General features: G+C 40.9%; 1 protein-coding gene across 1 annotated transcript in view; it reads right to left on the bottom strand.

The window, feature by feature from the left end:
• ADGRB3 (adhesion G protein-coupled receptor B3) overlaps nt 1–21,998 on the bottom strand; it is an 802,351-nt gene that overhangs the window by 447,201 nt on the left and 333,152 nt on the right. The window contains exons 7-8 of the mRNA XM_079939099.1: nt 14,442–14,606; nt 13,800–13,964 (exon numbers count right to left, since the gene is read on the bottom strand). Of these exons, the coding sequence (XP_079795225.1) occupies nt 13,800–13,964; nt 14,442–14,606 (330 nt within the window). The remainder of the gene's footprint in view (nt 1–13,799; nt 13,965–14,441; nt 14,607–21,998) is intronic.

The following is a 21,998-nucleotide window of genomic DNA, read 5'->3' as shown; positions in this document are numbered from 1 at the left end:
TCTACACGTATTGTTCTGGGTTTTTTTCGTTATCCATTCATCTGTTTTTGTGGGGGTTTTTGGAATTCTTTTCTTTTGTTTTGAATTTTATTTTATTTATTTTTTTATACAGCAGGTTCTTATTAGTTATCCATTTTATACATATTAGTGTATACATGGCGATCCCAGTCTCCAAATTCATCACCCCCCCCACCTTGGACACGTATTGTTATTCCCACAAGAGCACCCTGCCCCCGCCGACCTTAGGGTCAGAAAACCTGGTAATTGCAACCGTTCACCACTAGATGGCACGGGTGAGCCAACAGGGTGAGCTGTTTACCAGGCCCACACCTGGAACTGATGAGGTTCAAAATCACGGCAGGATACGGGTGATCGCTCCACTGTTATTTAAAGGTATACCACGTGGGGGAGGGTTCTTCTTTCCATGTAAGTACAACGCTGAGCCACGAAAGGAGCGTCAGCTACAAGGCGCCTCAGTCTGGCCCCTTCCTCAGCTCCCCCCCGTCCACTCTCACTGCCTCCCGGGGGCTTCTCCAACTCCAGGAGGACCCTCACCCCACAGCCTGTGCACCTGTTCTTTCTGCCCAGGACACGCCTCCCCCTTCCCTCCCTAAACCTCCTCGTGGCTCCTGTCTGCTGCCCTCAAGCTCTTCTGGAATCCCGCCTTCTCACCCCATCCCTTCCTCTGCCCGGCTGTTCTCCAAGACACCCCTCACCGTCCACTGCTACACGGTGTCCTCCCTTATTTATTAGCAGTAGTATTATTAGCCTCCTGCTAGAATGTGAGCGCCATGAAGACGGGGCTTTTTCTGTTTTGTTTCGTTCTTAACGGCACATAGCACTTATAGGTCCTGGTAAATGATAGTGGGAACTATAGACACACATGTACTTTTAACCAAAAACTACCAAATACGTTCAGAAGATCTATTTTTCCAGTACGCCAGTGCTTAAGATGACAGAGAATGAGGATGATTTTGCAAAGTACTGAGGACTGTGTATGTGTGTGTGTGTGTGTGTGTGTGTGTGTGAGAAATAGGCCAGCAGTAGGTAGTCATTTTCATTTAAGAGTAGTAAGACAGAGAAGTTAGCTACAATAGGTTTCCTAAAAATTAGACAAAATGGGTTTCCATGGTATTGGATATTTACAAAAGTTGACCTTGTAGGGCTGTGCCTGACTTGGTCAGCGTCCAGGAGACCCTGTTCAGAAGCCCCTGATATGAACTGCATACATCCTAACTGGTCAAGGAAGAAGCTGATTCAACAGTTATTTTTCCAACCACACCACTCAAGTAAGTATTAGTTCCCATTTACCTGGTGACAATCAATGTGAGGTACTTTAACCAGACCAAAAAAAAAAAAAACCCAGTAATTGTTTTAAACCTAGAGAAGTCAGCAAACTTTGTTTTCTCCTCTAAATGCATGAAACTCTGGATTCGTCATGCTTCTTGTAGATAGAAACTCAGTACACAAATGATAAGAAGGGAAGATGACAGAGGAATCAGAGGTTCAAAGTTGCAAATCGGTTCAGGATTTTCAGCTTTTTAGAAGGAATGTCAAATCCTGCAGCTGCTTTAAATATTTCATCAAAGGTGATTTGGCATCTTTGAAGATTAAATCTTAAAAAAAAATTAGTTCAGAAAATAGGTCTATTTCTGCTCATATCCAAAGCAAAAGAGTCTAGATATTAAAATGACAATTTATTTTCTTCCATCTCAGGTTTATGAAGTCCCCAGGGGTGAGAAACTTCCTGGGGTCTTCTCAGTGGCAGGAATGGAACTCATTCATCCTACAAATACTTGGGCTCCTATCATGTGCCAGTCTCCTTGGGAAGTAGTGCACAAAAAAGGACTAGACAGAGCCTCTCAACTCCAAGATGTCGAGGGCCACAGAAGTAGAGACATTACAGTGCCGTCAGCCTTCCACTATGATCAGAGGAGTCCCAGTTGCTCTAGGGGTACTTTAGGGGCGAGCAGACCAGCAGAGGATTTCCAGAAGGATGTCCAAGTTGAGATATGAAGGACAAGGGGGGAGTCAACCAACAAGGATGGGCAACTGTGCCACACGTGGCAAGACCCGGGGCAAGGAGAGCCTGGTCTATCCAAGGCATTGGGAACATCTCCCCTGGGAGAGCTGAGGCTGGACAGAGGTGGGTCACTGCAGGAGGAGGAGGGGGTGAGGGTGACGATGTCAACTAGGGGTGTGAACTTAAGGGTGAGGGAAATAGATGCCATGTTTTGAATGCTGTCCTGGCAGTTTGGAGAGTGGGTTGCAGGCGAGTGAGATGGACGTCAAGGAGGCCTGTGATGATCGAAAGGGTGTAACTGGGGAAGAAGGGCTGTGGAGTCACAGGAAGTGGCTGCAGGAAGTGGGTGGATTCCAAACGTGTTTAGGAGGAGGGATGGGCTCAGCTCCAGGGCAGGTGTAGGAGGTGAGGACAAGAGAGGGAGTAAAGATGAAACTCAGGTATCCAGGGAGAGAAGATGCTGAAAACAGTTCTGAGCGTGAGCTATCTGAGCGCATCCTGGTATCAAAACGCTGGCTGGTGTATGGCACGAAAGTGCAGGAGAGAAGCAAAAGCTAGAGACAGAGATTTGTGTTAATGTTGTTTTTGGTTTTTTTTTTCTGTTTAATGCTACCTGCGTGCACTTTGTAAATTAGAAAATGTATAATTAGCTCAGGCCATGCTGCTGTGCTCAAAATAAAAACGTATTATTGTGTAGCAATATGAAGCACTTGTTTTTTTATGCCTCAGCAAAATGGAACCACGACTCTGTTCATCAGCTGAAAGATCCCACTGTTTGCTCTCACTAGTGCAAAGATATAAAAACCCATCTGTAAGGTACAACTGTAGTTGAAGGCACAAGTATGCAGTTAGCGCGCACCCTTAAAACAAGGTGGCAATTACCTAGTGATTAGCTGTTAATCTGTCTATTCAAACTGATTTTCTGTCTCTTAAAAATAGCAAAAATTATACAGGGCTTAAATTAATTTGATGTGGAAAATTAGTTTTCACCACTTATGCTAGAATTTCAGCATTAAAGAGAAATTGATTCCAAACTGTAGAGGTGCAGGCAGAAAAAGAAAAGAAAAAAATATGCACGATGCGTGACCCCGTATTTCAAATTTCACTTGCTGCCAATTCATTAATTCTTATGTTTTGGGAACCCCCTGTGCTGGGGGGGACAGAGGTAAATAAGACAGATTCAGCCTCTGTGCTCACACAGTGTACAGCTCTAATTCAGCAGTGGAGCTTACACATGTGAAGACTTCATGCAGCTACTAATAAGGCTGAAGGGAAAAAGAGGAGTGTTCATCAGATGTGTTTCGTAATAGCCTTCCTTCTATAGAGAAGGATCGTTATCAGTATCAAGTTGCTACACCGTTACAACAGCAATATTTACACATACTATGAATTAGGCAATCTTCTAAGCGCATTAAATATTTTCATTCAAATCATTGTCATAACCTTTATAGTGGATGCAGTTATTGTCATCCCTGTAAATATGGGCAAAACAAGGCAGAGAGAGATCCCTCAGTGAGGGGGTGGTGGACCTCAGTCCATCAAACAGCTCTCTCGGCCCATTTTCAGAGAATGTTACACCATCTCTAAGCATTTGTTGCACTAAAATAAGTACATACGTATTTTGCAAAAATTTGTTTCTAAGTCTGGGAGTCAGCAAACCACGAACTTTGAATTCCCTAGCGAACAGTGTGCCTTTCAGGTTGCCTGTTTGAGCACTTGGTCTGACAATGTGTTATACGTAACACACACCCCAAAATTCTGAATTAGTATTTTTTAAATTCTATATTTCAACTTAGTCAAGGTCACCCTACTTCCAACTTGTTAGCAAAGTTAAATAATAATTTAACAGATAGCTAACTTTAACTGTGGGGAATAACTCTTAAGTAACTATCCTTGCATGAGACAAAGTTTTACACTGGAGCACCCGAGAGGTTTGTGCTGTGCTTACTTGCCTTTTTACATCATTTTCGGAACTGCTGAGGAAAACAGCCCTCCACAGCCTTCCCCAGGTCACGGCGGATGGAACAGATGATAACATTTGGAGGCACATTAGGGTGATGGGCAAGGCTACTTCAGGGTCAAGGCCGTGAGCCACGGCCTCCTGTCTTGTGAGCTGCCTTAAGGTCTTAAGAATCCCTCTTTGGGGGCTTCCCTGGTGGCGCAGTGGTTGAGAGTCCGCCTGCTGAGGCACGGGACACGGGTTCGTGCCCCGGTCCAGGAAGATCCCACATGCCGTGGAGCGGCTGGGCCCGTGAGCCATGACCGCTGAGCTTGTGCGTCTGGAGCCTGTGCTCCGCAGCAGGAGGGGCCACAACAGTGAGAGGCCCGCGTACCGCAAAAAAAAAAAAAAAAAAAAGAATCCCTATTTGGGCAAACCTGGGACCCATGCTAGGCCGACAAAATGGTTCCGAGGCCACCTTGAGGAACTCTGGCCTAAAAGAATAAGCTGGGCTGAGATTTGGGGGAACTGAGTAACTTGCTATACAGAAACTTACATATTTTTTTACCCCCAACATCTCGATGATTTATTTCTAAAGAAGGAAGGATCGTGCCACAAATTCTAACTACAAAATAAAAATAGTAGATGTGCTAAAAATGTCTATTCAAATTCTAAGTAAGTAATCGAACAGCATTTTGAAAGAGTAAAGTAAGATTATAAAACGTATTACTATCATAGTCACTTTGAAGTGTATTCACATGCTTTTACACAAATGATTTCATTACTCCAGTTATAGATTTTATGATATGCAATAAATACATTCAAAAGAGCATATATCTAAGGACCTGCTACAGTCAATGCAGAGTAGGGGATTTGGAAGGTGAAAATATATAGCTCATTTGCAATAAGCTGGAATTCTAGCTAAGAGGTATATATATATATATATAATAAAATATAATAGCAATATATAATAAGGGAAGCACAAAGCAAGTTTATAAGGGTTCAGAAAAGAAAGAGCACCCATGCAATTGTGGAAGAAAGAATGCTTAAGTGAGAAGACAACTTCTAATGGCTTGGGCTCCCAAGATGCTCCTATTTCAGTAGGTGAAGATGAGGGCCCAGGACACTAGGGGAGTCCAGGTGAATAGGAGGGCAAGCAACAGAGAAAGGACAGACTACGTGCCTCTCGATCCAGGAACCAGAGACTGCGTCTGCTTGGTTGCTTTATATACGAAGATTTGCCGTATGTACAAATGAGCCACTGATGAGGACACTCCTGTACCCAGGATCTCAGTATGCACGGAATCGGGCAGGGAACCAGAAGCCACAGAAGTTTTTTAATGAGCGAGTCCCATGACTAAGGCCATGGATAGGGGAGAATCATCAGATAAGAACCTATGTGGAAGAGGTTAGATAATGGGGTTGATGTCATAATATGGGTAATGGACATAGGAGACCTGCACTGCCCTTTAATCACTCTAATCTAAAGTATTCTATCACTGCATCCTTGAAACAATCCCCTGGGCGTGTATCATTATCTCACTTAACATATGAGGACAGAGGCCCAAGCAACCTTGGTTTGACCACACTCCCCAGACTCTTTCCGCTGGAAGGCAGTGTCCGGGGGAGGAGAAAGCAGGGCCCCAGGAGGAAAGACTTGACCCAGGTAAACTCCCCCACTGGGAAAGAGGTTGGAAAGAAGGAGGGAGAACTTCAGACAGAAAAGCTCCCCTGGGGGCATAAGGGTCTCATTTGATACCCCAGTTGGAAAGGTCTGTTAGGTGACAGTTCTCACACAGGTGACAGCTGGAGAGAGAGAGAAAGCAACCAAAGCGCCAGGGGCAGAATCTCAGGGCCATTCACGTGTCAGGATGTGTGAGGGGAGGAAAATAAGTGGGGATGAGAAGTGTCAAGGGCTAACGTTCAGGTTTAGTGTCTTGGGAGACCTTCAACCCAAAAAGGAGTTTACTAATTGCATTAATGTTCATTTTATTCATTAAAAATCATTAAGTGGTTCTTAAAATATGCTTATTTTTACTGTCAAAACAATGTGGACTGAAAGGAAGAAATAAAAAAGGTAAAACGTGCTGATTAAATTTTCTGTTTCCATTTGCGAATGATCGGCGTGTTGCCAAATATTTCTAAACGGGTCAAGGTAGAGTAATATAGGATTACAACAAACTGCTTGCTAAGTTTTTGCTGTGCAGAAGCTGTGACAGTTTTCTCCCAGCTTCATCTGATGAGCAATCTGATAAGGCAAATTATGCTAATAATTATTTCCATAGCAACAGGTTTGAATAGCAGGCCTAGAGTACTCTCTGGCATATATACTGATTATGTCAGAGCCCAGCGGTTCTCCCTTAATTCTGCCTCTAACACTGAATCGATTTGCTGTAGAATCTCGGACAGGCGCAGGTCAGGAAACCCCAACTTTTCAGGAGGATGGGAAGCTTCCCTGGAGATTGGTTAAACACCAGGTGGCCTCTCTCCCTGTGGGGTACCTTCAAGTTCTACTTTATTTCCCTCCTTTTTAGAATGTATCTGAGGTGACTTAGCAAGAAAAAAATAGGCCATTGCAGAGGAGAACAGTCAGTCCCTAGTGCCAGTCCAGTACTGCCACCACTGGACTCAGCGGTTGGTTTCAGGTGAACGGCTGGTATGAACTGTGTGGGTGTGACATTACTTGCCATGTCCAAAAGTGTGCAGTGAAACACTTGCCTTAACCTTTTGAAACTGAACAGGTAATAATATAGCTCCTTACGGGGTATACACATAACATCCGACAGCAAAAATAATAGCAATTCTAATGAAATAGGAGCTTTTTTAAAGTACTAGTAGTGATTAGTCTTGTGGTCTGGAATCAAAGAGGTAAAGCAGGTGCCAACTTGTATGTGAATATTTCGATAGAGTATGCTGGGTTTTTTAAAAAATAAATTTATTTATTTATTTATGGCTGCGCTGCGTCTTTGTTGCTGCGCGCGGGCTTTCTCTAGTTGTGCTGAGCGGGGGCTACTCTTTGTGGTAGTACACGGGCATCTCATTGCAGTGGCTTCTCTTTGTTGCAGACCACGGGCTCTAGGAGCTCGGGCTTCAGTAGTTGTGGCACGCGGACTGTAGAGCGCAGGCTCAGCCGCCATGGCTCACGGGCTTAGTTGCTCCGCGGCATGTGGGATCTTCCCGGACCAGGGCTCGAACCTGTGTCCCCTGCATTGGCAGGCGGATTCTTAACCACTGCACCACCAGGGATGCCCAGTACGCTTTTTTTTCTCTTTAAAATATGTAAATTTTACACTTACATATTTGGGTTTCCAAGAATGATTACCTTTAACCCTAAAATACGGTGGTCCACACAATTTAGAAGTCTAACTTTTTTTTTTTTTTTTTTTTTTTGCGGTATGCGGGCCTCTCACTGTTGTGGCCTCTCCCGTTGTGGAGCACAGGCTCCGGACGCGCAGGCTCAGCGGCCATGGCTCACGGGCCCAGCCGCTCCGCGGCATGTGGGATCTTCCCGGACCGGGTCACGAACCCGTATCCCCTGCATCGGCAGGCGGACTCTCAACCACTGCACCATCAGGGAAGCCATAAGTCTAACTTTTTAACTTGTCTCTAACAGAGACAAAATATTTATATTGATAGTGATTAATTAATTCCCCACTCCTCCAACTGGGAGCTGAGAACTTTAAGTCGATGTGAGCTCAGACTCCATCCTCCGCCCTGACACCCAGCCCGGATATTATCCACCTGTGTGTGTGTATAGTAGCTCAGAGCCTTGGGGGACGGAGCAGTGAAAGCACACTCCTGCTACAGAAGATCTGTGTCCTGGTGGGGCAGAGCTTCACATCAGACAGGTCCCAGTGACACCCCTCCAGCTCCCCACAAAACAGGAGTACTAGTGCTGTACAACTGGGCAGCTCTGCCTAAACCACCCTACTTTGTCTACAGCGGCTAGTTAATTGCCCTATTTTTCTGTTTTATTTTGGTTGAAACAAGAGTTGGGTAGGGAGACTTGAAATGCATTATCTGTATTTTCATTATGAACTGATTCCAGAAACAATCCCTCCTTATTTATGTGTGAAGAAGTGTGAATAAGACAAAATTCTGCAGCCTTATTCAGATGATACCTCAACTTTCAACAGTGGAGCTGAGGTGGAGAACTGTTTTCCACTCTTTGTGAGTTTTATCACTAATATTTATTTATTTAGTTAGTTAGTTACTTACTTACTTATACTCGAGGCTGGTGCAACCCAGGAGGGAATTGCAGCATCATCACCATCATCTGGGAGCTTGTTAGAAATGCAGATCTCCAGGCCTGGACCAGACCTACTGAATCAGAACCTTGCGGCAGAGGACATTGGATCCTAAATCTCTGTCTTAACAAGCCCTCTGTGGGCATCCCTGGTGGTTCATTGGTTAAGGCTCCATGCTCCCAATGCAGGGGTCCTGGGTTTGATCCCTAGTTGGGGAACTAGACTCCGCATGCCACAACTAAGAGCCGGTGCGGCCAAATAAATAAATAAAATAAATATTAAAAAATAATAAAAAATGAAACAAGCACTCTGGGTAATGCTTTTGTACTCTAAAGTTTGAGGTGCATGTATCTTTTTTAGTTATAGATTTGTCTGGAAATATGCCCAGGAGTGGGGTTGCTGGATCATATGGTAGTTCTATTTTTAGTTTTTTGAGGAACCTCCATACTGTTCTCCATAGTGGCTGCATCAACTTACATTCTCACCAGCAGTGTAAGAGGGTTCCCTTTTCTCTACACCCTCTCCAGCATTTGTTGTTTGTAGACTTTTTAATGATGGGCATTCTGACCGGTGTGAGGTGATACCTCATGGTAGTTTTGGTTTGCATTTCTCTAATAATTAGCGATGTTGAGCATATTTTCATGTGCCTATTGGCCATCTGTATGTCTTCTTTGGAGAAATGTTTATTTAGGTCTTCTGCCCATTTTTCAATTGGGTTGTATTTTTTTGCTGTTGTTATTGAGTTGTATGAGCTGTTTGAGTATTTTGGAAATTAAGCCCTTGTTGGTCTCATCATTTACAAATATTTTCTCCCAGTCTGCAGGGTGTCTTTTTGTTTTGTTTATGGTTTGCTATGAAAAAGCTTGTAAGTTTGATTAGGTCCCATTTGTTTATTTTTGCTTTTATTTCTATTGCCTTGGGAGACAGACCTAAGAAAACACTGGTATGACATATCAGAGAATGTTTTGCCTATGTTGTCTTCTAGGAGTTTTATGGTGTCACTTCTTATATTTAAGTCTTTAAGCCATTTTGCATTTATTTTTGTGTATGGTGTGAGAGTGTGTTCTAACTTCACTGATTTACATTCAGCTGTCCAGCTTTCCTAAGACCACTTGCTGAAGAGATTGTCTTTTCTCCATTGTGTATTCTTGCCTCCTTCGTTGTAGATTAATTGACGGTAGGTGTGCAGGTTTATTTCTGGACTCTCTATTCTGTTCCATTGATCCATATGTCTGTTTTTGTGCCAATACCATACTATTTTGATTATAGTAGCTTTGTAGTATTGTCTGACATCTGGGAGGGTTATGCCTCCTGCTTTGTTCTTTTTCCTCAGGATTGCTTTGGCAAGTGTGGGTCTTTTACGGTCCCATATGAATTTTAGGATTATTTGTTCTAGTTCTGTGAAAAATGTCATGGGTAATTTGATAGGGATTGCATTAAACCTGTAGATTGCTTTGGGCAGTATGGCCATTTTACCAATATTAATTCTTCCAATCCAAGAGCATGGGATATCTTTCCATTTCTTTGAATCATCTTCAATTTCCTTTATTAATGTTTTATGGTTTTCAGCATATAAGTCACCTCCTTGGTCAGTTTTATTCCTAAGTATTTTTTTTTGATGGAATTTTAAAAGGGATTCGTCCACTAAAGTTTGAGAAGCACAGCTTGGGCGATGTCGAGAGGCACTCAGAGAAGGTAGGAGCCCAAAGGAAGCAAGCATGGTGATGCTTTCTTCCTACTGAAGGAAAATTACTCAGAAACGAAATGAACGGCTCTCTTGATCTTCAAAGAAGACATAATTCTGCTGGGGAGCAATCTTGCAGAGACAGTCACTCCAGAGGGGTGGGGGGCTGTTGAGAGCTTATAGTCGGGCACATTACAGGGGGCCAAATTCCAACACAAATGCATCGCAATGTGCAAGACAAGTCTGAGCCCACAGCATCACTGCTGACTTCCCTTGGGATGAATATCTAGAGTTCAGTATCCCAGTAATTGCTCCATCTCTGGTCTAAGTTGCTGTCACCATGCACATTTATGGTATGGAACCCTTACTTCAAAGTTTTTCTCAGAACATTTAACCTGCAGGCTTCACTTGCCACTTGCAGACAAAGCAATGGTGACTCCAAAAAGGACATTTTATGTATAAATTAATTGTAACGTCTCCCTGTGAATGGAAGGTTCCAATTTAGCAACTAATGACTAAAGAGTCATACATCCTATAACTGGGCTCTGGAAAGAGCAAGCCCTTCCCTGGGAGCAGAGCAGGGAGGCCCTGGGAAGCCTGGGCTAATGTAGGCCAATCACCAGTAACTCTGCTTTCTGAATGATATTAACCAGGGGAATATTGGGGGAAAAAACCAACCAAACGAAAGATTAAAAACGGTATTTTTTCACATTGTAGCAACATAACATAATTAGGGGAGCTATTAACTTTCTACTATTTTAACCCTCAAAGCCTTGGTGTACAATAAGATTGAGATCAATGAAATCATTATTTGGTGAGGTTGACCAATTTAAAAATTGGGCAACTTAATTATCTCCCTTGTAGCTACTTTATTCTTTAACTAGCAGTATTTTTAAAAAGTAATAATATAATTTTTTAATCTCTCTAATTATCTTTTCTTATGAAGATAAGGGCATCATTGATGTCCTTTTTAATACTTTCATTTTATCTATTTACCAGGAAAGAAATATCCTAATCTTGATGGGAAAACATTTTTTATTTTCCATTGTTAGTAGATGCCATAACAGCTTTTGATTAAACCCAGATGACTAATCATTATTTTTATTAATTATCCAGACAAAGATGTGCATATATTACATTTCTCCTTCCTGACAACTGAGGGTCTCTTGGAAAACCTGATTAATTTGTTTTGTATTCAAATTAAGTGAAGCATACAAATAAATACTAGTTTGTTTGCTTCCAGCAAGAGGAAGAAAAATTAAGAGAGAACAGTACTAAAAATAATACTAGAAAAAAACATTGTTTCCAAAGAGACATTTGTTCAGGCTTTATCACTGACAAAACGAGAAAAAATGCCTTAGCAACTGTGAAGATAATTTGAAAGTTTTCTCAATTTATATTGTCAATGTGTAAATTTGGAGCAATCTAATGGCAGAAATTAGGAAACCTATGCTCTAATCATAAAGGAATATATATTAAATACAGAGAAACAATTGTGCGGAGTTGAAAAGCCAATATATAAATCAAGTCCACCGTGGAAAACTGAGTTATTTATAAATCCCGCTTTCTTGATAAAATAATCTGGGGATGACATGGCTGTGCATTGAAAAGTTAAAGGATAAATATTAAAAGTAAAAAACCTCCCTTATTTTGATAAAATTTCTATACTCTACAGAGGCAGAAAGCATTGTTGAAATTAATAGTCACATACAATTTTTAATGGATAATGTGATTTGTATGAAGGTGCAAGATTAGGATATATTTTCAAAAGCTTCGTACATATATTTATTTTTTTACCCCTGTATAAGCCCTACTTTGTGAATCGTTTAGCTGATTCAATAATTCATTTTAATTCAAAAATGTTATTTACATACTTGAGGGGATTTCAAATCATATTTTTGAAAAGAGAAAAATGAAAATGTTACGGTTAATACCAAAATTATATATATATATTATATAATCTAAAAAGTGTTTACAGCTTTATATGATAATTTTTCAATCTCCCTGAAAGCACGAAAGCCAGCGAATAAACCTAGCAAATAAGGTATAATATCTTTTTTGTAAATAGATATGTAAAATGTTTTCCAAACAGCAGGTGGCAATCTTTATAAAGCTGATCGTGGGCACCACCATCTTACCTCTATATATGCAGATAAAAGTCAGTTTTAAAGGACAAGTTAAGAACCTTGGCACGCTCAGACTAGTTCAGATAACTTCAGATATTAAAAGGGTTTTATTTAGTCATGCCTACTGTTCCAGTGAAATTTCTCCCTGGGCAAAAGAAATGTTTTTTTTTTAATGCTTCTTAATTCTTACGCAGCACAGCAGAAATTTCATGATGCTAATCTGTATAGGTATCCTTCTAAACAAGAGTCCTGCATGCTGGTTACTTCTTATCATTCTGGATTCATATGGCCTTAAGAATTAACAAAACTAATTTTGGATCTTTTTTAAGAACTAAGAAAATACTACTGATATACTGTTACCCTTAGAGTCCAGTTTCTGTTGCTATTAGTGTTGAACCATGAAAAGTCTTTAGGATTCTAAATATGGAGAAATAAAAAGTTTTGATCCCTGGATAGCTCTTAGAATTCCTTGTTTTTTCTAAATCCCAGCGGTCATGTTACATAGAAACAGAAATCCATAGTTTCCTGAACTGAAAAGGAATCTCAAACAGCTGAAGTCACCACACCTACTAGGACCAGATAGCCCAAGGATCTGTGAGCTTGCCCACAAGAGTTACTAGTGGCAACAAGGACTCTTAACTGGGTCTTCAACTTCTTTAAGTTCAGAACTTTATACCCAGCTATGAAGTTTTTAAATTCCATGCTATTAGCTTTTCCAGCATGTTTATAAAATTTTGCCAATGGTATCATTCTAAAATCCGAATTTTCACTTATTTATTGAGTCTTGAGTGTGTCAATAGTATTTTATGAAATGTACACACACTTAGGAAGGAGTCTTTGTTCTAAATGAGCTTTTAAAATATATGACCTATAATATAATATAATTTATACTCTGGGCAATTTCTGACCTTCTCTTTTTTCTATGCTCATATGTAAAATCCTCCAGTGTTGCAATACTTCCATTTTCTCACTATGAATTAAGGCGTGATGCTGTTATTTTAAAGTGAGTTCCTCACAGGAATTTCCTTTTACAGTGGGAATGGGGCAAGGGCTAGTAACTGGGGTGTCCAAGGTCACACATCAGGATGGATTAACAGCAGAATTTACAAGTTTCTGAGTTTCAACCTCGTCTCTTTACTTCCTTACCAGTCTACCTCACACTGATGTCTCTATATTTCTAGTAAAATAATCTAAGGCAGGGGCTTCCCTGGTGGCGCAGTGGTTGAGAGTCCGCCTGCCAATGCAGGGGACACGGGTTCGTGCCCTGGTCCGGGAAGATCCCACATGCCGCTGAGCGGCTGGGCCCGTGAGCCATGGCCACTGAGCCTGCGCGTCCGGAGCCTGTGCTCCACAACGAGAGAGGTCACAACAGTGAGAGGCCCGTGTACCACAAAAAATAAAAAAAAAAAAAATAATAATCTAAGGCAAGTTGTTTTGTGTTCTCAGTAAACAAGTATTTCATACAGAGAGTGAAAAAAAACAGTACCCCAACCTAATTTCAAAAATTTCTAGGCTTGTTATTGTTCAGTATGCCTACTTTGGTGTTATTACACTTTTCAATGTCATTTTTCAGCAAATAATTTAAAAATGTATAGAAGACACAGTCTATGACACATAAACAGACAAAACGTCATACATTATGGAAAGGAGTAAATTGCCACTTATTATTAGCAATACTTCCATTGAGGAAATACGGGCTTTAACTAATGACAACGTTTTCAATCCTTTTTTTTCCCCAGGTACCAAAGTGTTTCCCTGGGGACGATCTGAGCTCACTCACCAGGACATCGCTGCTCGCTGCACCTTCTCACTTCCTCGCCTGTCCCTTCACACGGCTGCCCGGTCACCGCCACACCCTGGCAGGTCCTCATTCGCCTCTCCCAGCCGCCGTCACAGGACTTGGAGCATCCGCTCCAATGACCCCACTGATTCCACTGACCATTGGCTGAAAGAAATACGTCAAGGTCAGTGGCAGTCATCCAGTGCACACTGCTTTAGGGATTCGAAAATCTGAGGCCCATGGCTGTCTGTTCAATTTTTATTACTCTACCACCATGAATAAAATGGACACAAATATTTAACTTGCTGGTCAAATCTAGAGCATTGTGATGAACAGAAGTTTCTGTAAGTTTGTCAGAAGCTGCAAATGGACATTGACCTTTACTTGTAAAGAACACGAGCTCCGTGCTAGACTTCATCAATTTAATCAAAATTTCATCTAATCTCATTAATTTCATCTAATTTAAGAATCTGTTGAATTTTGTGGCTTTATTCATGCAACATACAGTAGGATGAGCTCTGGTACAACTGGCTTCATCGACTAGAAATGTATAATTACCTGACGACGCCACGACCGTCTGGCACGATTCTGTCACATTATCTAAAGGGCAGGCATCCTTCGAAAGCAGGCATCAGGCCTCACCTGTGCACTCAGGGTTGTAGCACTCTCTGCTTTCCGCCCAGGGCCCTCTGCATTCGGAGCCCCCGTGGGCGGCTGCAGTACACTGCCGGCTCCTCTGCTGGGTCCCATTCGAGCAGGTCACGGAGCATCGGCTCCAGAAGCTCCACTCCTGCCACTGTCCATCAACTGCCAAAGCAGAAGCAGAGACAGTGTGAGGAGGTCTTCTAGGAGAGAAGGCTGTACACGGAGTACACTCATGCCTTTACTGCACTGTACAGATAATGCATTTTTTACAAATTGAAGTTCTGTGGTGGCCTGCCTGGAGCAAGCCTACAGGTGTCCTTTTCCAACAGCATTTGTTCACTTTGAGTTTTTGCGTCACACTTTGGTAATTCTGGCAATAACTCGAACTTTTTCTTGCTTATTATATTTGTTACGGTGATCTGTGATCAGTGACCTTTGATGTTAATATTGTCATTGCCTTGGGGAACCAGACACGTACAAGACAGGGAACTTAAGAGAGAAATGCTGTGTGTGTTCTGACTGCCCCACCCATTGGCTGTTCTCCCATCTCTTTCCCTCTCCTCAGGCCTCCCTGACACAACAATAACGAAATGAGGCCAATTAATAACCGTACAATGGCTTCTAAGCGTTCATGGGAAATGAAGAGTCACGCGTCTCTCACTTTAAATCAAAAACCAGAAATGGTTAAGCTTTAGTGAGGAAGGCATGTTGAAAGCTGAGATAGCCCCAAAGCTGGGTTTCTTGTGCCAAACAGGCAGCCAAGTTGTGAAAGCAAAGGACAAGTTCCTGAAGGAAATTAAAAGCGCTGCTCCAATGAACACACGAATGAAGAAAGTGAAACAGCGTTATTGCTAATATGAAGAAAATGTAGTGATAAGATAATTCATGAAGGTGGTTACTCTAAACAACAGATTTTCAGTGCGGACAAAACAGCCTTCTATTGGAAAAGGACGCCACCTATAGGACTTTCATAGCTAGAGAGAAGTCAATGCCTGGCTTCAAAGCTTCAAAGGACAGGCTGACTCTCCTTTTAGGGGTTAATGCAACTGGTGACTTTAAGTTGAAGCCAATGCTCATTTATCATCTGAAAATCTAAGGGCCTTTAACATTATGCTGAATCTCCTTTGCCTCTGCTTTATAAATGGAACAACAAAGAAGCAGGCATGACGCACATCTGTGTACAACATGGTTTACTCAATATTTTAAGCCCTCTGCTGAGACCTACTGCTCAGAAAAAAAAGATTCCTTTCAAAATATAACTGTTCATCAACAATGTACCTGGTCCCCCAAGAGCGCTGATGGAGATGGGCAATGAGATTAATGTTGTTTTTCATGCCTGCTAGTCATTTTGACTTTCAAGTCTTATTAAGAAATACATTTTGGGGCTTCCCTGGTGGCACAGTGGTTGAGAGTCCGCCTGCCGATGCAGGGGACGCGGGTTCGTGCTCCAGTCCGGGAAGATCCCACATGCCGCGGAGCGGCTGGGCCCGTGAGCCATGGCCGCTGAGCCTGCGCGTCCGGAGCCTGTGCTCCGCAATGGGAGAGGCCACAACAGTGAGAGGCCCGCGTACCGAATAGATTTTGTAAGGCTACAGCCACCATAGATAGTGATTCCTCTGATGGACCTGGACAAAGTCAATAGTAAACCTTCTGGAAAGGATTCAGCATTCTAGATGTCATTAAGAACATTCATGATTCGTGGGAAGAGGTCCAAATAGCAACATTAACAGAAATTTAGAAGAAACTGATTCCAGCCCTCATGGATGACTTTGCTGGGATTAATACTTCAGTGAAGGAATTGACTGCAGATGTGGTGGGTATAGCAAGAAAACTAGAATTAGAAGTGAAGCTTGGGGAACTCTTCTTAATATTATGTAACAACCTACATGGGAAAATAATTTGAAAAAGAATAGATACACATATATGCATAACTGAATCACTTTGTTGTACACCTGAAACTAACACAACATTGTTAATCAACTATACTCCAATACAAAATGAAATGTTAAAAAACAAGTAAAAATAAAAGTAAGGGAACATCGGGACTTCCCTGGCAGTCCAGTGGGTAAGACTCCGTGCTCCCAATGCAGGAGGCTGGGGCTTGATCCCTGATTGGGGAACTAGATCCTGCATGCATGCCACAACTAAGAGTTCACATGCCGCAACTAAAGATCCCACATGCCAAAACTAAGACCCGTTACAGCCTAAATAAATAAATATTTTTTTTAAAAAGTAACATTAAAAAAATAATAAAGGAACATGAAAAAAAAAGAACAAGCGGAGCCTGAAAATGTGACTGGATTGCTGCAATCTCATGACAAAACTTGAATGGATGAGGAGTTGCTTCTTATGGACGAACAGAGAAAGTGGATTCTTGAGATGGAATCCACTCCTGGTGAAGATGCTGTGAAGACTGTTGAAATGACAGCAAAAGATTTAGAATATGACATAAACTTAGTTGATAAAGCAGCACACACATCTGAGAGGACTGACTCCAATTTTGAAAGTAGTTCTGCTATGGGTAAAATGCTATCAAACGGCACTGCATGCTACAGAGAAATCGTTCATGAAAGACAGAATCAATCCATGTGGGAAATGTCACCGTGGTCTTATTTTAGAAACTGTCCCAGCTGACCCAACCTTCAGCAGCCACCACCCTGATCAGTAAGCGGCCACCAGCATGGAAGAAAACGCTCCACCAGCAAAAAGATTACAACTTGCTGAAGACTCAGATGATGGTTAGGATGCTTTAGCAATAACATATTTTAAAGTTAAGGTTTGTACGTTGTATGAAAGACACAATGTTATTGCACTCTTAAGAGATTACAGTCTAATGTAAACAGAATTTTTCTATGTACTGAGAAACCAAAAATTGGTGTGACTCACTTTACTGTGATATTCACTTTATTAAGGTGATCTGGGACTGAACCTGTGATATCTCTGAGGTGCCTGTACAAGGTAAAACTAACCTTGAAGATGAGTCCCGACCAAGAGACTCTAAATGAATGCAGTTAGATTTTATTAATCCCCAAACAACTATTACCTGATTCTGCACTTCTATTTACTTTATGTGTCTGGTATCTCTTTTTATTGACCACTCAACAAGCCAAGACCTTGATCTTGGAGATGGGTACAGCAAGCAATTAATACAATAAATAATGACCAGTAACTCACAGAGCTCATATTTTAGAAAAGGAACCCCTAGAATGAGTTAACTAATTAATTCCATGCTAAATAAATTAATTCTATAGCGTTGCTGCAAAGGATGATTTCAAGAAACTGTGAGATAAGAGTTTACAGAGCCTGGGGAGTCTTCCCGGACAAAGTGAGGTTTCAAGTATGCTTGAACGATAATAGGAAATCCCTAGGGAAAGGGCATGTTCCCTGAACATACACGAAGATCCTGGGCAGGACTGAATGGAGGGTGTTGTGAACAGCATCCAGAGGGCCAGGTGAATAACTACACAGAGAAGTTTGGGAAGAAGATAGAGGTCAGACTTTGCAAACTTTTGGTCAACTGTGTTACGGATTTTGCCTATTTTTCACAGATCATTAAGAAGCCATTGGAAAAAAGAAGAAAACCAAGAAAAAGAAGAAAAAGAAAGAAGCCATTGAGGGCCACACGGGAAGAACCGTGAGTGGAGAGAGGACCAAAACGATGTCCAGGTGTCTGGTGACCAGAATGGAATATAGATGGTTGAATTTGTCTTTGGAAGTTCAAATTGAGATGCATTTATTTATTCACTCATTCGAATGACTGTTAAGAATCTCTTAGTCATCAGACTCTGTGGTAGGTGTTAACAAGAAATACAAGAATTTGAATTCCAACCTCAAAAATAGGATAACAGTAAAAGAAGTACTCTACACATACAAATAAGTAAATGAAAAATTAAGAGCAATACATCTTAAGACAGCAGTGAAGACTTTCAGAGAACAGATCACACCTACTTGGGGGGTAATTATGATTTGGATAATTTAGACAAAGGAGACAGCATTCATGAAGGTATAATCCCACAGGCCACAAACTACAAGGGAACAAAGGAATCAGGCAAAAATATTTACCTAATTTAGAAGGCATAAACTAGCATGTAAGTGTTATAAATGCACCAGGATATGACTCTCTACTTTTTCCAATATCATTCCATGGCTCTTGGTCGATTTCATTACAGCGAAAGAGAGTCCACCATAAATCCAAAGTTCCAACATAAACTAATGCTGCTGTGAAAACCCACCTAAACGAGAAAGCCTGGCAGAATAGGAGTGAGTGCTTTCAACCTAATTTCAGGTCTTGCTGGTAGCTGTTAAAAAGAAGCCTGTTTAATATGTGTCTAGTGGTACTTAATAAACACTTTGTGAGATGAAAAATCACAAAATACCAATTTAATCCTCCCATTCATGCAATTTTAGCATCTCACTTTATTAAAAGTATCTGACACAATCTTATTGGCTATGTAATCCATTTGCCAGACTAAAAAGTCTAGTGAAATAAGAGGATGATACAAACTATCCATTTCCTCTCTATGTTGGCCTTGAAGATGAATGTGTTTTTCATTTCAGAATTTTGCTTTTCAAAGATAACATTTATTAAGTTTGCTTTTGAGAAGAATGGTTAAAAAAAAACCATTCATGCCTGCAGCATACGTACCATCTATTTGGCCAAAGAATATACAGGTGTTCAAATTTTTGAGAACATTCAGAAAGCAACACATAAACAAAGATGAATTAAGGGATGCCAATCTGTTTAGTGCTCAGTGAGTAGAATAAAAGAATATCTCTTTTCCTTAAGAATTCTGGTTTGAGGTAAATTTTTAGCTTTTTTTTTTTTTTTTTTAATGAATGTAATAGCTACAAACTCACTGCAAAGAACAGAGGATTAGTGTCTCTGGCTAGGAAGATGTGCACGTGGTAATGACTGAGTCAGAGATGGAATCAGAGAAGATAATTGGGCAGGGGGCTGTATTATGGACGAGGAATGAGGAAAGACCTTGCCTAAGAGAGATTAGGAAAAATATTTGTGAAGTGTTTTGCTCAGAAGTCTTTCTTTGAAAGAAGACTTTGCATCACCATTGTTAAAATTTTTCTAACATTTTAAATCCATACATTTGTAATATTAGTTCAGTCCTTTCTGCCAAACTACACATTTTCTGTTTTGGCTAAAGTTCAAGAATGAGTTAAATTAGACATTTGAGGGAACTTTTGAGGTTCACCACCACCATAAACATCAACAAAACATATATATTAGATATGAACAGTTTTGTTTATCAATCAGTTACAGAAATAAATAACAATGAAATTGAAGATGTATCAAGTGGATGTGTTTGACGTTTTATTTTACACTGAGAACTAGAAGTTTCTTTTCCTGAACATTCACTGCACCAGTATGAAAGAATGGACTTGACAAAGTAACTGATTGGATATTTTTTAAAAAGAGCAAAAACCCAATATTCCTTTAGTGTGTTATAGAGTGTGGTAAGGCAAAGTTCCATTTTCACTGTGAAAATGGAAAATTGAGAGGTTAGAAAGAGAGGAGTATGTGAATTTAATTTAAAAGATTAGACAACTGACTTATATGTACATGAAAGAGTTTCTTTAGTGCCAAACGTGGAACGTTGTTTTATTTTAGGATTTTTGTTTGTTTCTCATCCTAGAATTTAAAAAAAAAAAACTCATTAATTATGTTCTGGTGGGGAGGGATAAATTAGGAGTTTGAGATTAATATATATACACTAATATATATAAAACAAGTAAACAACAAGGACCTACTGTATAGCACCGGGAACTATACTCAATATCTTGTAATAACCTACAAGGGAAAATAATCTGGAAAAAAAAGATATATATGCATATATAATTGAATCACTTTGCTGTACACCTGAAACTAACACAACACTGTAAACCAACTATATGTCAATAAAAAAAATAAAATAGAAAACAATATCACAATATCGCTGAAATCACCTAAACCAAAACAAATAAAAAAAGATCTTTCAGGAAATGGTAGTGTCATTTTACTGAATGGGAAAAAATGAGGTTTTTGAGAGGTGGAAATTAAGAGTTCTGTTATGGGCATTTAAGCATTTTCTAGTTCAGGGATTAAATGTTGACATATTTAAAAATAAAAACCAATTATCATATGATACACCTAAGATTTCTATTTCATAACCTCTTGTCTAGGTACCACACAAGACATGAAGAGACTTTTTTCTTTTTCTCTGATGCTTAACTGGGATCCAGAGTGGTGCCGAAGATGCTTCTCCTTCAGCTGCGTTCAGGTTTGCTCTCCACCTGGGTGAGTATGGAGGCAAGAGACCACCAAGGCCCTCCCCACCCTACCACCCACCCAGATACGACTGCCTTCCAGACTCACTGCAAAACCACAAGCTTGAAAACACCTCAAAGCTTTCTTTCTAGAACTGTGTTCCTACTGAAGGCTAATTAGCACCTTGTCATCTTGTCAGAAAAGTGTTCCCGATGATTTGGGGAAATGTAAACATTCCCAAACTGGCTCCTCTGTACTCCTGAGTAAAGATGCACAGAGCATCCGCACTGTGACTGGTCTTGTTCTGTTAGACTCAGGGGAAACTGTGCAGATAAAGACCCACCAAGCTCTGCTCTCCCGGAACGTGTAGTCTGAGGGGCTGTGGTGGAGACAGATGATGATAAACAAGTAAACAAATGAGTGAACAAGAGAGTCACAGCTGGAAGTGTTCTGAAAGCAGTGTGACCACAGGAGAGCTTAGTCCCCAACACTAGAAGAAGCCAGAAACATAAGGCTCTGTGGAAGGCTCTACCCAAGTGAGGTCTTGAGGTCTAGAAAGCTTTGTGTATTCAGGGACAGAGACAAGCCTGGGGCTCGTGGGGCTCATGAAGAGGGGGACGCGGCAGGAGGTGGGTTTGGAGGGTGAGCAGAAGTCCGATCCTGGAGGGCCCGGCAGGCATGGGGCCAACAAGGTGAGGCACCACGAGAGGACTTTAAAGTAGGGAAGAAATGTGACATTTTAACCCTTCATTTTGCGGTTGTGTGTAGATTGGATTGCACAGAGACAAGAATGGGTATGGGAGACATTGGGGACTAGAGTGTAGGCCAGACATGGGTAAATGGTAGAACCTTTTACTGAACTGGGTTAGAGTAGGTTTCAAACAGGTCCGCGGGTACATAGTCCTGAAATAAGAATGTCTATTTGGAACGTGTTGAATTTGTGATGCCGTTATAGACCTAATGCAGGGAGTCTTACTCTAAATAGACTTTGTTTAAAGCTGTAGCTCCCAAATTTATTTAAAAATAAATCCTCCCTCCCCTCTTTCCCTTTTTTTTTTCCTTTTCATGGGACACCATTTGGTAAACATTGCATTAGAGGACATAATTTCTTCCATGATAGGCAGACAGGTTAAGAATCAGAACTGTCTTAGGCTTTTTACTTTCTTTTCATTTCCATCATAAGCATTTGCATTTGGATTTTTCCAGTGCTATTTTTCAATTTAAAAACTCCAAATGCCTATTTCTTAACGAACCATCCCACAAAAGGTGACTAAGAATAGAGAATGCGAGGCTGT

This window comes from Stenella coeruleoalba (assembly GCF_951394435.1).
Source record: "Stenella coeruleoalba genome assembly, chromosome: 12".
Taxonomy (NCBI): Eukaryota; Metazoa; Chordata; class Mammalia; order Artiodactyla; family Delphinidae; genus Stenella; species Stenella coeruleoalba.
This window is presented reverse-complemented; position numbering and strand designations above follow the sequence as displayed.